Source organism: Musa acuminata, chromosome BXJ1-5 (genome assembly GCF_036884655.1).
Source record: "Musa acuminata AAA Group cultivar baxijiao chromosome BXJ1-5, Cavendish_Baxijiao_AAA, whole genome shotgun sequence".
Taxonomy (NCBI): domain Eukaryota; kingdom Viridiplantae; phylum Streptophyta; class Magnoliopsida; order Zingiberales; family Musaceae; genus Musa; species Musa acuminata.
Window position 1 is genome coordinate 45,371,165 of NC_088331.1, and position 18,365 is coordinate 45,389,529.

General features: G+C 42.2%; 4 protein-coding genes across 4 annotated transcripts; 2 read left to right on the forward strand and 2 right to left on the reverse strand.

The window, feature by feature from the left end:
* Window positions 1-1,171: 1,171 nt before the first annotated feature.
* On the reverse strand, window positions 1,172-2,967 carry LOC135674546 (transcription factor TCP20-like). Its single transcript, XM_065184491.1, has one exon. The coding sequence runs from the start codon at window positions 2,328-2,330 to the stop codon at window positions 1,392-1,394; it is 939 nt and encodes a 312-aa protein (XP_065040563.1). The 5' UTR covers window positions 2,331-2,967; the 3' UTR covers window positions 1,172-1,391.
* A 3,731-nt stretch (window positions 2,968-6,698) lies between these two features.
* On the forward strand, window positions 6,699-8,527 carry LOC135674547 (peroxidase 51-like). The gene is made up of 3 exons (XM_065184492.1): window positions 6,699-7,194; window positions 7,515-7,706; window positions 7,782-8,527. The coding sequence occupies exons 1-3, from the start codon at window positions 6,988-6,990 to the stop codon at window positions 8,352-8,354; spliced, it is 972 nt and encodes a 323-aa protein (XP_065040564.1). The 5' UTR covers window positions 6,699-6,987; the 3' UTR covers window positions 8,355-8,527.
* A 4,680-nt stretch (window positions 8,528-13,207) lies between these two features.
* Window positions 13,208-14,902, forward strand: LOC135674013 (noroxomaritidine synthase 2-like). The gene has a single exon (XM_065183424.1). It carries the CDS (start codon window positions 13,208-13,210, stop codon window positions 14,900-14,902), a length of 1,695 nt encoding a protein of 564 aa, XP_065039496.1.
* A 1,042-nt stretch (window positions 14,903-15,944) lies between these two features.
* LOC135674548 (uncharacterized) lies at window positions 15,945-16,865 on the reverse strand. The gene has a single exon (XM_065184493.1). The coding sequence runs from the start codon at window positions 16,360-16,362 to the stop codon at window positions 16,150-16,152; it is 213 nt and encodes a 70-aa protein (XP_065040565.1). The 5' UTR covers window positions 16,363-16,865; the 3' UTR covers window positions 15,945-16,149.
* Window positions 16,866-18,365: the final 1,500 nt, after the last annotated feature.

Genomic DNA, 18,365 nt, shown 5'->3' on the forward strand with positions numbered 1-18,365 from the left:
GGTGTTTTGGGTTGCGTAAGCTGTATTGTCATCGTAGAGAGTGATTTGAGTTATTTATGATCGTGCTATCATTATAGAGAGTACTTCAAGCCATACAATCATGCTATCATCATAAGGAGCAACATATGTCATTTTGGCTACGGTTTGGGCCATGTCATTTGTGTTGCATCGTATTAAGCGCTTCAGGTCATGTTGATTGTGTTGTCATCATAGATAGTGCTTCGGGCCATGTTGGCCATGCTGACTTCGTAAAGAGTATTTTAGGCCATATTAGTTATCCTGGTGTCATAGAATACTTTAGGCCATTTTGGTCATATTTATTATCGTAAAGAACACTTCAAAACACATTGGCGATCCTATAAGTTGAAAGTAGAGTACTCTCGCTAGAGCGCTTGTTAAGTGGGTTGATGGAATGACCTTCTTTTGATATGGTCCCTCCTAATACCAAAGTGATAGAAAAAATATTGGTGATACCTATATGAGGCCAAGTCAATTTGAGCCCATATGTGCAAGAAGTCTTGCGAAGGACCATATGCTTAAGGATTAAGGAGGACTCAAAGACATGCTTCATAGTTGATCGACACAAAGATCAAGATAGGATGGAGTTTCCAACATGATCTCTACGACACTCAAGTGAATAATCAATAAGTGTGGAGTAATTTTAGTGAATGGTATCTAACATCGATTACCATGCCTAAAGTAATATTTTATAGCATGTTCATCAAGAAAAATAGTTTATGAAATATTTCTCTGAAATATTCCCTCAGACTGGTATTTTGGACTGATGTTGGTTGTGAAACTAGTCTTGCCTTCTGACTGCTGCTGACAGTATTACCATACCTCCCAGCTACTATTCTGGGAGAATATTTGCCTATTATCATCCATCCATCCATCCATCCATCCATGTAGGTTAGAGGTTACAAAAGTGAAACTTCATTCTCCATGTAGTTCCTCTCTTATCACTCTTCTTACTGAAGAAAGTTATAAGCAAGAGAATCCTGTCACATAACATAGTTCTGCATGATATATCCTCTCTCTCACTCTCCATGTAGTTCCTCTCTATCACTACTCCCACCTTATATTTGCAGTTTATGTTAGTAGAGAATAGATAGAATATACACACAACATTCACCAACAACAGTACACTTCTTCTGCACAACCAAAAAGAATATTGAGGTCCAAAGGTTAACTACTGCAGTTTCATATTTGAGTAGAACACTGCATGCATTCTTTTCCCCCAGAAAAACCCATTTTAATTCAAAGTTATTCAAGAAGGAAAACTCTTCAAAGATCGAGGTAATGAAAACAAACTTTGATCTCTTTGGGTTAAGATTGCAAGTTCCATCCTTTTGATCTCCTAAAGTTTTCTACAAGAATTCCAGTCATTGTTCTCACTCTTGTGAATCATCCTGTGTTGGAAAAGCTTGCTGCTGTTGCTGCTGCTGATGGTGCCGCAATTGCCCACCTTCACTGGAACCTGCTCTGCCCCTTGCACGCCCAATCTGCGGAAACAACTGGTACGTGGCCTGCGGATGGAACTCCCCACCGTGGCCATCCTGCGAGAGCCCCAGCTCCAGTCCCGGCGACTGCTGCCCGTGCGGCGCCAGCATCGACACGAAGCTCATCGCACCGACGTCGGCACCAGGCAAGTCCATCCCGTGCATGCCAACTCTCTGCAGGAAGCTGCTCATCGGTCCATTGCCAGTGCCGAAGCTCGAACTGGAAGCCATGAATCCGGAATCGAGCACACCAGGCGGCAGCAACAAGCCCGGGAGGGGCGGGCCGAAGTTAGCGGCCGCCAGCATGGGCCAATTAGGCCGGGCCTGTCCCAGCTCATCAAGCCTGCGGTGGAGGCCGGCGGGGATGGAGGCGCCCGGGCGGGACGTGGAACCAGCCACGGCGGCGGAGGCGAGGGCCGAGGACGGGACGGTGCCCGTGCCTGTGGCGGCGATGATGGACGACTCTGCCTGCTGGAGGAGCCACTGGATGGTCTCCCCGTCGGACTTGTGGCCTAATTCCCTGGTGAGCTGAAAGATCCTGGCGGCGCAGAGGGCAGGCATCCTGATCCTTCTCCCCCTGCCCTCCACCTTCGTGTGCCTGTCCTTGTTGGAACTCCTCTTCGGCGCAAGCTGCCTCCTTTGCTCATCCTCCTCTGCTGCCACCACCTGCGACCACCTCTCCTTCACCGAGACCGTGGAAGGCAAAAGATCTCTGCTTTCTGCTGCTGCAGAGGCCGTGGTGGCTTCTCCTTTCTCTGCCTGTCGGAGGCCCAGGGCCTGGTGGAACCTGGGGGCCTCTTGTGGCTGCTTGGATGAGTCTCTGCGATCCATGGCAAGACAAAGCTTGGATTTTGGGGACCTGGCTGTGGAGATGGAGGCGAGGAGAGGGGGTGCGGAGGACAAGGCTCACAAATTCTGGCGCAGGAAACACCATATACTGGAGTTAAAGACCTTTGGCAATCAGGAACAGACCGTCGGAACAGAGATGAAACCCAAGATTCCCACTTTTCCGGTTCACAGTCTCATCTCGAATTCTTATTCTGAACACTCAGCAGCTTCTCTCTTTGGCTCAGAGACAACAGAGAGGACGTGGAGGGTTTTGTATGGGTTTTATCTGGGAATTTGGACATAGACAGCAGCAGAGAAGAAAAGGCTGAGGGCTGAGAGGAGAGAACAAGCCATGAATAGTTGCTGGTTTCAGCAATTGAGGCTTTTACTCTCTGCCTTAAGTTTTAACTGTCCACTGTTCTCCCCCCAAGAATTCTATTGGTTACTGCCTCTCTGAGTCTTCATGGTTGCCATGCAAAATCCTTCCCATCTCACTAACCTTTTTGGTATTCCTTGTCTTCTATGACCTCTGCCATTATTGCTTCCAGCAGAAAGATTTTGCTTCTTGTAAGGCAATCAAAGGTCTTGGTGGCAGTGGATCCACATTTGGCAGCTTACAACCAGACATCCTGTCCTCTCTCCCCTCTCCCCTCTCCCCTCTCCCCCTCTTATACCTCACAGATGATGTCACATATGCACAGAAAGAGAAAGCACAGAGAGGGTTGACACCAATCACAGTATGCAAAACTAGCCTACAAGTTTGAGAATTGCATTGAAAATGGGAGTTTTGTAGCTCAGTGTTGCTGGGAGATAACCCAACCAGCTCCAAGAAAATGACGTCAAATCCTCACTCATCCTCGGCTCATGGACAATTATTCCTTTCCTTCTGTGTTCTCCTGTTGGCCATTCATGTCCAGCTTGCGCAGGATGGATGGTGGTGGAGGATACTGTTTTCCTCACTGACAGATCCTGTCATCCCCAGGAAAGCTGCAAGTGCTTCCCTTCACCTGTTTGATGTTTCCCATCGTCACTGACCTTTGGTAAGTGCGATGGGTTGGCTGCACACAGTTCAAGAAAACTGAGTTGGAATTTTCCCCACTATCTTCACCTTCTCTGCATGGCTGTGAGGGAAGGATAAATCTCTTCTTCCTTCCTCTTACAAAAGATTACATGGTTAATTTTTCTAACCTTTTGTAAATTCTTGAAAGTATAGTTATAAAATATGAATGGGATTGAGTTGTTAATTCAAAATCAGAAACTAAACTTTTGATCTGTGCAGATGATTAGATAAATTGTTTGCCACTTTAAAATATAAGTTTTTTAATTATAATAACTAAGATAAAAAAAACTATATTATTTTCACTTTCTTGTCCACTTAGTATGTTTGATCTGTTCCTACATTCTCTTTTAACTATATTATAAAATTAATTAATAATATTATCCATATTTTTAATTTTATTAAACATATGGTATGATGAATTGACCCATTTGGTTAACCCAATTATCACTATAAAATATATTATTGTGTTAAATGTTTGCCAAACTTAGTTGAGGGAAATAAATGGGTGTGCTTGTATACATTATTATGAGTTATGTGGGCTTGACAATGATTTGAATGAATCTTTTATATATGGTATGTAATTTTGAATAGTATCGTCTGGTACGAGCAATATACAAACCGTTCGTTACCGAACCGAACATACTATAGTACTATAGTGTTTACTGTAGTACTGTACTATAGCAATACTAAGAAATATTCAAATAAAGATGGTTTGTAGAAGCTAGCAATACTACAAGAACAAGATTATAAGAAAGTTTATATAAATAATAAAAATAGGGAAATCTATATGCAATATCAAAAGATCCACAGCCTAATATATAAAAAAAGGAAATATTTTTTTTCTTGATTATGCACAGTTCTTGGTACATTGTGGTTCATTCAACATATATTTTTAGTTTTTTACTCTACAAATTCTAATTTAGCACATATAACCCTCCAAATATCAAGATTATTCATATATAATATTTTCACTAGATCCATCAAAAAAACTAAATTGAATTACTATATTAGCCATGGTTAACAATAGTTAGTTTGAGTTATAATAAATTTAAAATTTTAAATTATCTAAAATATCATTAATATTCTCACCATCATAAATATTTTGATGATCATTTTAATTGGTGATAGTTTCAACTGCAGTTCTGAAATCCTTTTTTAAACAGCCAAATAAATGAAAATAATTAGCATATTTATGCAAGTTCTTAGGTTAATATATGCTGCACCCAAATTTAGAGGGATAAGTATAATGAGATATCTGCACCTAAATTGAGCTGACTTGCTCAGCTGATCACCTTTGGGACCCTTCCAAACAATTCCATGACTATTGCCACACCTTAATATGAGCTGATGAGTTGAGTGTTGGGATCTACAAATATTGATAGCTAAAAAGCATAAATGATAGAGTTCATGTCTTAGCCATCTAAATGTTAATATTTTTTGCTGGAAATCTACAGATGTAAATCATAAGAAAACTAAACATCTGGAAAAAAAAAAGCTAATCCATTGTGTTTGATTCCAGAATGTAAGTTATCATGCAAATTGAGTGAACAAAACTAAAACTGGATAAGAAAAATTGAAGGGATCAAGCAAAGAGTTATTGCATACAGGATGTGGAGTTGGGGGAGGGGGTGCTCAGTCAAGGAGATTGGTTCTGATGGTTAACAAGATTCAATCTCTTTTTATATCAGTAGAGGAACCATGTTGATTTGAGATATATGAGTTCAGGAAGTTTCTCCCTTAAGTAATTGCTTCCTCCCAACTTGTCCATTGTCACTTCAATAGACACTCCTTTATCAATTAATTATGGTATTTCTGTTCATTAGTTTGAACAATTCCTGATCAAATAACAGGGGAATTTGATTGTTCTTGGTATTTGTAGTAGCTTCTTAACTCTCTTCCACACAATTCAGCCTTTCCAATCATGCAATGTTGACCACAAGGAATAAGTTTTTGGTGGTTGTCTTTGTTGTGGAGCATTTTAGAAGAACCTTTGTCAACTACACTTTTTGTTGATTCTGTATGCTTCTGAAGTAAGTTTGGGTGGTAAAAGTGGTCTGCAATGCAAGCTGAATATTTGTGCTGAAATGCAAAAAAGGCAACCTATCTTAGTGTTTAACTACATTTTTATTATCACCACCTTATTACTGATTTGAGCTGAAAATAATCCTGTTGTCTTACAATAGTGATATTTAAGGAAATATCTTTAATCAAATCAAAGTATTCAGAACACTTTTTAGAGTCTCTAGTAAAATTTTAATCATAATATTTATGAGCATACTACCCTAAATGATTCTTCCTCATCTTATTTGTAGTTGAAACTCTATCTTTTATCAATGTAATTTATAGGTTAATTTTGATTAAGTAGAATTGGCTTGAAGATGCAAGCCTAAACATCATCATCCCATTGTAGCAAATTTGAACTTGTGTTGAACAAGTTGTAATCTAATACAAGTTATTGTCAGACTACACCTGTGAGTGGCTGGAGTCTTAGATTGGGCAATTCCAGCTGTTGGACAAAGAATCTAAAGCTTGGAAGGCCATTAAGAATGAAGACAGTTATAAGATCACATCTCCATCTGAATTGTGTCAAAACTCCCCCAGAGAATTGGTTAGATGTCAATCACAATCACACAAATCATGGCACAAATGCAGTCAAGAAGATACAGATGATTCATAAAGCATTTTGACTTTTTTCCTCAATCCATGGCAAATGCTCTTGCACAAGACAGATAGGAGGCATGTGGGCATTAAATCTCCAGATTAGTTTAAGTTAGCAAGTTGACTAGGAGATCAAAGTTAAATCAAGAAACAGCAGACCTAGTATTCTATTTTCCCAATCCTGGATTCAGTATGGTATTAGAGTTATCAGATCCAATGGCTTCATCTATACAAAACACACCTGATGATATAGGTTTCACTGTGAAAGGTTGAGAGTTGCTGGGATGATACTGCTAAACAAGTCCCCAAAACCCTAATCATTAGAGCAACAACAGATTCCACTCAGCCAGAAGAAAAAGAAGAGAATGTTTAACTCACAACACTAACTTGCATTTGATTACTTCTTGTTCTTCTTGCTGCATGTGAGGGTGGATGCCAATTAGGTCAAGACAGCTAGCCTCATGGAATGTTAAAAGTTGTGATCACATTCACAAGTCAATCCTGTGACCCCACAAAGACATTAAATAGATATATTTATGTACACCTCTATCAGCATCCAACCAAGTCCTCAGCACATCTGTAAACAGGCAAACACAGCTCAGCTTACACAAGATAAAGATGCAGGCTTGGACTTTGGCCTCGAGCTCTGGAAACACAAATAAACCATTGCCGTGTAGAGATCTTATTGGACTGGCAGCAACTCCCAAAGCTAAATAATATGGTGGTGTTGCTCCACAGCAAGTGCCTTCTTGGACAAAGTGGACAAGCACATGGTAAAGGAAGGCTTTTGCGTTTCCCCATCACCCCAATTGGCTCTATATAGCTTGCACTCTTCGTGGCTCTTGTTCTTTTGGCATAGCAGAGCCTGCAAAAATCCATCTTCCTCCTTGTGTTGCCCACATACAGGTGCAGGGTGGTGGGGATCAAGAGAAGGCATAAGGGATGGAGCTGTGGAAGCTATTGCTTGCTTGGATGGGATTAGCGTTGATGCTGAGGACTGGAGAAGCTCAACTGAATCCCAACTTCTATCAGGTTTCATGCCCCAATGTGGAGTCGATTGTTAGGCGGGCTGTTCTGAAGAAGCTGAATCAGACAATCGTCACGGTGCCGGCGACCCTCCGTCTCTTCTTCCATGATTGTTTCGTTGAGGTAAGCTTCCAAACCTTTCATCAAGCTCATTGAAGCATGCTGTAGAGTTTCTCATTTGAGGTGCTCGAGAGTTAAGATCTGCAACATTACCCAAAAGAACATTAGGAGGAGGGCCGCTTGAAATTTCATACAATCAAATTGACATAGAACCGATAGTGAATAGATCTTATGTTATATTTCTTGCCTGAATCTAGTAGCTGGATTTGTCTTCTCAAAAGACAGAGTCAGCTCCAAGAGTTGTACTGCAAATTGCTTCAATGTTCCATTTATGGGCTTTCTGCTCCCGATGATAAGAAGATGTACGCTGATATGGCTTGCAGGGTTGCGACGCGTCGGTCATTATAGCCTCACCCAGAGGCGACGCCGAGAAGGACGCGCCCGACAACCTCTCGCTCGCCGGCGACGGGTTCGACACCGTCATCAAGGCCAAGCAGGCGGTGGAAGCGCAATGCCCGGGTGTTGTATCCTGTGCTGATATCCTCGCCATTGCCGCCAGAGACGTCGTCGTCCTCGTAAGTATTCCGACCGATCTATATCTTTGCGCCGATCTTGACATGGATGAGTTCTGATGGAACCTTGTGGACCAGTCCGGCGGTCCGACCTTCGCCGTGGAGCTGGGTAGGCGCGACGGGGTCACGTCGCGAGCTGATCGAGTAACCGGCAACCTCCCTGGCCCCGAATTCAGCGTCGACCTCCTCTCCTCCATGTTCCGCAAGAACAACCTCACCACGAGAGACATGATCGCCCTCTCCGGTGCTCACACCGTCGGCTTCTCCCACTGCAACCGCTTCGCGGACCGCCTCTACTCCTTCAACTCCACATCAGCCGTCGACCCGTCGCTGAACCCAGCGTACGCCAACGCGCTGATGCGGGCCTGCCCGCGCAACGTCGACCCGACCATAGCCGTCAACATGGACCTCAATACTCCCGTCACCTTCGACAACGTGTACTACAAGAACTTACTGAACGGGGAAGGCCTCTTCACCTCCGACCAGGTGCTGTTCACCGACCAGCGATCGAGGCCAGTCGTGAAGAAGTTTGCGGCGGACCAGAACAGCTTCTTCAAGGCCTTCGCCAGGTCGATGATCAGGCTGGGGAGGCTCGGGGTGAAGACGGGATCGCAAGGAGAGATCAGGAGGGACTGCACGGCCTTCAACTGACGGCAATTCGCCGCACAGCACCAGCCGATGAGGCCAAATTGGATCTGAACTTGTCAATACATTTTTGTCACAGCTGCTGCTTGGAATCTGCAATGGGCAGCAACAACAGAGAATAACATGATTACATTCATGTCGTCGTTTCTAATCGAATATAGTCGATCACATTGTGTTGATTGTTAGATTCTGCAGTGGTGTTTGTGGAGCGCTTAAATGTAAAGCAAGGCTTACATTGGAAGGTACACAGAACAAAAGATAACACAAGCAACAAATAGACTGCTTAAAGCTAAGATATAATAATCAGAGGTGTAATGCAGAACAAGCATACAATCAATTCCAACCAAATAGAAAAAAACAAAATTGATTCAGGCATTGAACTAATCTTGAAGAGAATAATTCTTGAAACATACATATAATTCTTGAGCAAAACCAAATGGTAGTAATGCCATGATACCTCATAAATAACTTCAAGTACTTTTAGTTCTGAATGTTGTGAGGAAACTAATTTGAGGATGACATTAAATGACAAGAACATTCTGAGAAAGCAATCAGTAGTGGTTTCCAGGGCATTCACTGCAGCAATAATGGTTGTGTATCAACTGGCACCCATCAGGCAGCCTTGAGTTCTAAGCCACAAGATGCGGCACATAGTGGAAGCATAATCTTTGAGACCTATGACCGAAATAATAGTGTTACAGTAATACTTGATACACATGTTGATTAAAAAGAGATGCAATAGTTCAAAATTTCAGGCAAAATAATGGATTCAAAAAAAATATTTGATAATTGCAAACCATGATCTAAACGAGAATTAATTGCGTTCTTTGCGAGTGACCATTCAAGAATTAAACCGTCGGCATAGGCATATGCATATGAGACATTGTCGATTGCCTATACATCAGCACAAGTGAAATTGCATGCATAAGGCTGAAAAGTTCAGAAATACCACATGAACTTCTCAAGGCTGCAAATAATTTATGCCCCTGGAATCATTAAGAACATTCACCAGGTCTTCTTTCATCCAATGATACTGGATGTTACTGATTGGTATATGAATACTAGTATAATGCCTATCCAATAGGTTAAAGAAACCAACATCAGATCCAGCCTGAAATCATCAAACAGTTTTGCAAAAATCAAGAGCAATCCAACTTGAAGATCGAGACTCAATATTGGACTTTGAAGTGAAACAACTTGTGTAGGCTTTGAAAGCACTGAAGACAATAACATTCTAAACCAGCAAATAGTAAGTAGATCATACCTGATCGCTTCCCTACGATTTTTCTGGACAATCATTATCAAATCTATGGAAATCTAAATCAAGCACATATACTGAAACTGCTTCGTTGATCATCTCGTCCAAATCAGCAGAATGTTCATTTATGAACTCTTCCATTCTTCTTGGGAGTACTCTGCTACACCTCATTCCTAGATTCATCTAATGTATCCTGCTCAGTAGAATCACCACAAACCACATGCTTTATATTTTCTTTATCTTTGCTTGGCTTCTGTCTCTTTCTTGAATTTTCTCTCTTCATTTATAGCTATGGTAGAAGAAAGGAACTCTTCCAACTGGTTATGGATTACCGACTTGGCCTCTCAATCAACATAGCTTTGTCTATCCATGTATGATAGATATATCACTGCAAAACTTGTTTTCTGTAGTACTCATTCTTGATTTCAAGATGTCCCCAGAAACCCCATTGAGAAATAGCTACTTCAGAAGCACCAATGTGTTCATCAAAGACCCTTCCATTGTCATTCCCAAGGTCATCACTGATGCCTCTTCCCTCTCTTTGCAAGCAAAACTGTCACCAGAAGCGGCATTGCGAACTACAGATGCCTAACGTTCCTCTTCAAGGCATTATTCCCCTGCGAAAAGTCTCTGCTGTTTTTAGCAGCGACTTGTGCTTCTTCATGCACTCTTCTTACTTTCTCATGAGTTTGACGGACAACATTTGCAGCAGCAGTGCTGATATAGAAAAGGAAGTTTGGTCATATACAAACTCAGATTGGTCCATGGTGAAATCCAGCATCTCTCATGCCCATCAAATTGGAGTTGTCTTTTTTCCGAGACCATACATAGAATTGTGGCCAAAGTTCTGACGGAACATTCTTTCCGCGATCTTTTGGCCCAAAAGGGCTCACCTTTATTGCATCCAATTCCATAAACTGCTCCTTCCCCTGTTAGATTTCACCACTATGCATTCTTCGACAGCCGAAGCACAAACTCTCCTTCACTCCGAACAAAAGGCATACAACCGCCGACAGAAGATAAACTCCAAAACACTGAATGCGACGGGATGAAGCCAAAAATTTGTCAAAGTAAGAATTGCTGTGCCCATTTTTTGTGACGGAAAGGAAATTGATGAACTCCAAACCACAGACACGGCAAATAATTGGGAATCTTCCAAGCCGAACAATCCTCATACTTCGACTAGCTTCCATAATTCAAGACAGCAGACAGTTAGAAAATGGAAACCTTGTTGAGAAAAAGGCCGGAATCAAAGAGAAAAAAACCTTCAATGAAGTGTTCCGGAAGTGAGGCTGAGCGATCACTCGGAGAGTTTCGGCTCTCCCAGAATGGAACACTGAAACCTGTTAGTGTTACAACTTTAAGTCGTGGCCTCGGGATCGACGCGGCTTGGTTCGGGTCCGGATGACGGGATCTTCCAGGGACGCTCCTCCTGATTGCTGAGGTGGCCGATCACGGTATTCCGATTGGGACAAGGTCACCGTTTCTGTCGAGAGAGAACTCCCACCTGCGCCTTTGGTGGACGACCTTCGCCCTCGCACCTGCACCAAGGTCGGGTCGGGGAGCTCGACCCGACCCCTCCGACGTTCAAGTTAGTTGATAGCCTTAGGGGGTTTTTTTTGTTGTCTCCGTTCACTCTCCCTTTTTCCCGGAGCGCGAGGGTTTTTATAGCGAGGATTATCGTTGTTTGATGTGCCTGCCCACAGGGAGCAGGATTGTACTTCTGGTGGCGTCTGACATTGCCGTTGGCGTGGCGTGGGGGATCGAGCCTGAGCAGGGTGGTTAATGTGCCTTGGTAGGCATTCCGGTCCGCTTTGACCGGGTGCCTCATCAGGTCAACAGAGGCGTGAGGCGTCATTTGGGGCAACTGATTTCACGCGAGTCTTATCGCAATTATTACCCTCATCAAAACCCTAGATGGTTCCACCTCTTGCACCCCGCGACAAATCTGGATTGAAAGGACCGAGAATGACGAAGAAGAGATCGAGACATCACCGATTTGACGAGTTTCCATCATTTCACGACCGTTTGAATTCGTAGGCCGCTATGAGCATAAAACCACCCATTAATTTCAGTAGATTTGTATTGACAATTTTTTTACCATTTATAATTATATTTTAATAATTTTTAAGATATTTATTAATATATATATATATATTTCTAATGACTAGTGAAAAACAACATCCAACGATATCAAATGAACATAAATATTCTTCTCATAATGATGGGCAACTACTCAATATCGTTGGATAATTCTGACAGAATTCGAAGGGAAATCCTTAGACATTTATTCAGAGCTCGTAAAGTATGTTTGTAATTTACATTGTATATTTTCGAAAATATTTACTCGTGGATCTGAGTGATGTGTTTTTTCTAACCCGTTTTCTCTTTTATAAATCCTAAGGAACCATAGGAGGCTTCGGGGAGACCTTCGCGGACAGACACGTAAGAGTACCATACGACTTAAGCAAAACCATCTAAATCCATGATAAAATAGCATCAAATACATGAAGTGATAGAGAGTAAAATCAATATAACTAGATTCTGATAAATATAATAAAGAGGTGTGAGAACAATAATATAATTAATAATAAAAATAATAAAAATGATATTTTATTATTATTTTTATTATGTATAGCAAATATCTAAAGGTACAAACATAATCACAAGTCAAAATTGCACGTGCAGGCTTACAATTTTTTAAATTAATTTTCTCTTATTCAAATTCCAAATAAAGTTATCAAACTCCCAAGTGTACACTACACATCAATGATATATAGTTGGCTGATAATGGAAATTAGCTGACTTGTGAACTCAAGACAAACTCGACTCGACATCCAGGAAAGAAGGCCTCATCCTCTACCTTGCTCCTTTTCGTCATCTCTTAGACTGACATCAAAGACAAATCCATTTTGTATTCATAAAATCCGATTTTTCGACCAACATATGAAACACACGCATGCAAGATGTATAAAAGGAGTATCGAATCATGTAAATCTTATATATATATATATATATATATATATATATATATATATATATATAAATTGATTAGTAATATATGAGACTTTTCTTTTCGTTTCCATGTATTCTCTCCTTAATACTTTCATTATTTTCGTTGTGTACAATCAAAACTTACATTAGTCATCAAATACACTGTACCTAAATATGAGAGAAAGGATAAAAAAGGAAAAGAAGACGACCGATCTCACAGTCACATAGGCCATTTCCAAACGCGAAACTAGGAAGACATATTACAATCCAAGTCAAACTTGGTCTTTTACCAAACAAAAAGTCAAAATCAAGGCTGGTAAACAAATCCTCTCTAGTCTTTAAAATCTGGTCATAGAAGTTGCAATTCGATGCGTAACGAGGTGTCTTTCTTAACTGTTATCGCAGTGCCGGGTCAATATGTACATTCTCCATTTCTACGTTGCCTGTTTCTGCGACACAGTTTGCATGCTTATCATCTTCGCCCCGCACCGCAGGATTCTCACCTCAAAACTTCCCATTCTACAACTATCATGGAAGTTGCACGAGGAAGACTTAATGTTGTCGTAGCGTATGCGTTCCTCGTAAGTTGTATTACTACAGCGAATGCATGACGTCGCATCTCCGTGGTTTTGGAAGTCTATATATTGGCTTTGCACTTTGGAACCTTTCACTGCAACGAACCGAGATCTCCAAACTAATGGCTTGGGGTTGGATAGTGGGCTCAACAAGCCTCTCGATGGCTTACCCTGAAATCCTCATCTCCGTGGCTTTCTTACTTTCCTTCTTCTTCTTCTTCTCCTCCTACCGCTTGCGGAGGCATAAGCTTCCGTTGAATTTGCCTGTTGTCGGCATGGTTCCAGATTTATTCTCTCATATCAGCCGGGTCCATGATTATGCGGCCGAGTTCCTGGCCGCGGCCAACTGGACCTTCGTGTTCAAAGGTCCGTGGTTGTCGGGCATGGACATGACGATCACATGCGACCCGGATAACGTGAACTATGTCTTCGTTACGAGGTCGTCCAACTATCCCAAGGGCGAGGAGTTCGCCGAGATCTTCGACATCTTCGGCGACAGCTTGCTCAACAGCGATGGCGAGGCATGGAGGAGCCAGAGGAAGATGATTCACAGCTTGATGAGCAACAGGAGGTTCCGCTCTTACGAGCTCAAGGCTAGCCGTGACAAGGTGGAGAAGCGGCTCATTCCTCTTCTGCAGGGCGTGGCGGAGCAGAACAAGGTGGTGGACTTGCAGGACGTGTTCTTGCGGCTGACCTTCGATACTGCTTGCTCCTTGATCCTCGGCGTGGATCCCGGATGCCTCGCCGACGACTTCCCGGATGTGCCATTCGCCAAGGCCTTGGGAGACGCCGAGGAGGTGATCTTTCTGCGGCACATCGTTCCCAAGTTCTGGTGGAAGGCGCTGCGGTGGCTAGGAGTCGGTGAAGAGAAGAAGCTGGCGATGGCGCACAGGGTGATGGACGATTTCGCGACAAGCACGATCACGAGGAGGAAAGAGAGCATCAGCAAAGAGATCAGGTCCCACGAAGACGGCGTAGACGATGAGGAAGCAGCAGCCGACCTGTTAACTGTTTACATGCATCAGCCGACCGTGCGAGAGAAGAACGCACTCGAGTTCGACAAGTTCATCAAGAACAATGCACTGAACCTACTGCTTGCGGGGAGAGACACCACCGCGGCCACGCTCACGTGGTTCTTTTGGCTGCTCTCCATGCACCCACACGCGGAGCACGAGATCCTCGAGGAGCTGAAACAACACTGGCCCGCGGCACCGGACGAAACCCCGAACCCTAACACGCCGTTCGACAGGGACGGGCTTGGGAAGCTCGTGTACTTGCACGCGGCCCTGTGCGAGTGTTTGAGGCTCTACCCACCCATCCACGCTCAAAGCAGGGAAGTGGCGAAGCCGGACGTGCTCCCCAGCGGCGAGAAGGTGCGTCCCGGAACGCTGCTCGTCTTCCATGCGTACTCCATGGGAAGAATGGAGGGACTATGGGGGAAGGACTGCATGGAGTTCAAGCCCGAGCGATGGATCACGGAGAGCGGAGACCTGAGGCACGAACCTGCCCACAAGTTCTTCGCCTTCAGCTGTGGCTCCAGGATCTGTCAGGGCAAGGATATGGCTTTCATTCATATGAAGACTGTGGCGGCCGCCATGCTCCGTAACTTTCGCTTTGAGGTGGTGGAAGGACATGTGGTGGAACCGAAGCTTTCCATCATACTCCACATGAAGAATGGTCTGATGGTGAAGGTGTGTAAGAGGGAAAGGAGCGCTGTTACTGTATGAAGATTAGAATTGTGGCACTTAATTTCGTTGGTTGCTAATATATTACGTTTATTGAGACTATTTGCGGTCAACAATATGTCCTCTCACATGGCTAATTAGAGCGTTGACCGAAGCCATAATTGGTTCCCAATGTTGGTGCACTGCCGCACAGCAGATGGCTTCCACACTTCCTTACCGACCTCGTTATTGGAAAACATAGTGGGTTCCACAACTGGGCCCCACCGAAGTATTGCTAATCGGTGCGATGCATTAGTATTGCTGTATCAAATGTTAGCGAGTCGTACTCGTTTCTTGTCTACTCTTTATTCCACCGGTTTCTCTCACGTCTCCCTCACTCTTACTCTGCCGCCGCACTTTACTCATTCTGCGTTGTCATCGCCAGCGATCATCCGGTGGCCGTTCGTCGGAAGAACTAACAAGAGAAAGGGGAGATTGTTGCTCTATGGCGGATTGGGCGCCGGTGGTAGTTGGGGTGGTGCTATTCGTGCTGCTGTCGCCGGGGCTCGTCCTGGAGGCGCCCGGCACGCACCGGGCGGTGGACTTCGGCAGCATGCGAACCAACGGAAAGGCCGTCGTCCTCCACACACTCGTCTTCTTCGCCCTCTACTCCGTCATCATCGTCGCCCTCCGCCTCCATATCTACACCGGCTGAATCGACGCATCCGGCCGTCCTCTCGTTGTTTCTTGTGCTCGCTCTAGGGTTTCCAGGTCCTCTCACAACTCAAGTTGCTGCTTTATGTAGTCTATCCCTCAAGATTAGAAGGGAATCGAAGTGGTGTTGCTTCGCTTTACTATTCTCCAAAACCTAATCTAGTTGGAATTTGCAAGGGGATTTCGATGCTTTGCTTACATTTGCTGCAAAATATTCTTTTTCTTGTGTCTGTGTCATTTTGATCTGATCTACAGCCATATAATATGGGTGCTCAGAACCCTAGAATTTTAAGAGCTCTCTCCCCTTTGGGTGGAGTTGTTCTGATAGCCACCACACCTCTTTCATTGATGCACACATACTGCTCTGTATCAAGGATTGCAAATTACAGAGTGAGAGGACAAAGTATGAGCGATTTATTATCAGTTACAGATGCAACATTTGGTGGTGTCTCCCTTAAGAAACACACATGTCAGACGAAAACAATAACATTCTCTGTGTATCAATCGTTCGGGTAAATGCCAAAGAGAGCACCGCCAAGCCGGTGGTGGAAAGCTCCAGGGATGGAGGAGAAGGAAATCAGCTCTCCATCTTTTGATCAAGCTGCGTGGATGTGTATGCCGATGGCAATGACCAAGATGGTTAGCAAGCAAAAGAAGAGGATGCTGTGAACAAGAATCGAGATGCCGCTGGTACTCATGTTCCCAAACTCCACCACTCGAGACCTTGCGGGCAGCTGGAACAGGAGGCCCGGAGACAGCAGGATGAAGAGGATCACTGCGACAATCACCGGCCCCCAGTCGGTGGACATCTTCCCTTCTCTTGGTCTGCCTGCGACACTCGGATGATTGGATCGATCAGCTGCAGATGGAGCTTATAACATGTGTTGTGGAAATGGTGGCGGAGAGGGGGAAGGAATTCATGGCATGCTTAAGGACTAAGAAATGGCTGGGGAGAAGCAAAAGGGAAGGAAGATGTAATGGAAGAGCATGCTTTTGAGATCATGCCAACCCTGCACTTTACATACTGCTTTAGGCCTGAGAGGAGAGGAAGAGATCTGGAGACTTGGAAGGCAGGTCAGTTTCTTCACAAGAAAACATGGGTTAGTGATTCCTAGCTTGGCTCTGCTTCTATCATGCACAGGAATGAATTATGCTCATAAGTAGATTGATGGAGTCACTCTCAAGGGAGATGTAGCAACAGGTTGGCATGAACTGAAAGTTCAACTAAGATTTTGTGGTTGGTAGTCTTTTCCTAACAAAACTTTGAGAAGTGCAAAGCAAAAGCATCAGATGACAAACAATGTGTTGGAAGCCGGAGAGGAGACGATCAATATATACGGTCTTATCTTTAAATATTTTAACGAGACTTTCTAATCATATTGTCTCCGTTATACTAAGATTTGTCTTCTTCTAACAAGTAAAATCTGTAGGTGTTGGCTATTGATACTCCATGATTATTTTCTATAGAAGAAAATTAATCTGTAGGTGTTGCCTATTGATAACTTTATGGTTCGTTTGTTAGAAGAAAATTAATCTCTAATGAGTGGCAATACTTTTGTTGCATAATTATGGAGATTGCAATGACACAAGTGGGAGTCTGTCTAGTGGGGTCCATTGGCCTCCATGATGTGCTTACTTTGGAGTACTTAATGGCATAAGCGTCAGAAACATGTCTTTTATGGACTTCCCGGTAATACCAACATAATATGATACGCTATTCCTCAGTATTGCTTATCTGTCGGGAGAGTTCATAAACAAATCAAGATGGCTGTCATTTCTTGTATTAGTTATCCGTCGGAGAGTTTATAAAAAGTTAAAGGAGTATTTAAATTTTTATTTATAATTTTTGTTAAAAGAATTTATATCTTTCTTTAACTCTAATTATATCATTAATAATAATTATTCATCTCTTTTAATTATCGCGTCGATAAGTCTCTTCAAAGTATGTACATATTATTTTATTTTTTTTATTAAAGTCATACTTAATTGTTTATGATTAAAAATATTTTTTTTTTTAATTTTTTAATAAATCCACACATTTAAAGAGTAAAAATATGATGGAAAGATCAATGAATGTATTATTCGTAGAGTAAAAATATGATGATTAAGATAACGACAAATGTGTCTTGTGGGATCATAAGATATCCTTGAGATTAAAAGAAAAAATTTATAGGATAATTATGAAACTAATAATGTTTTATGGATCTAAGTGTTGGGTAGCTAAAAAATAATATGTATAAAAAAAAATGAATTGTCAAGATAAGAATATTAAGATGGATGCGTGGAATTACAAAAAAAGATAAAAAAAATATTTTTATTCATGAATAATTAGGTATTACTTAGGATAAAATTAAAAGAAAATCATTTAAAATGATATGAGCATGTGCTTTGAAAACCTTAAACTGTACTAGTAAATAAAATAAAAAGACTATAATAGAAACTAAAAAGATAGAAAAAAAATCTAAAAAGACTATAATAGAAACTATACATAAATATTTAAGTATATTAAATTTAACTAAACATATGATTTTTTTTCAGATCAATGATAAAAGAAGATCCATGTAATTCAATAACAAAAAAATATACTTGAACTCAAATAATTGAGATTTACAATTTTATTGTAGTTATTATTATGTTCATCTTAATTTTTTTGGCCATACAAATTTTTTATAGATATTATTTTTTAACTATCCTGAGATCCATAAAATATTACTGTCCAATGCTTACATTCATAAAACATTATTCATCTAACAAGCTCTATAATATTCGTTAGTAGATTGAGTTGGTGTATCCTGTTCTATTATTGTTATGT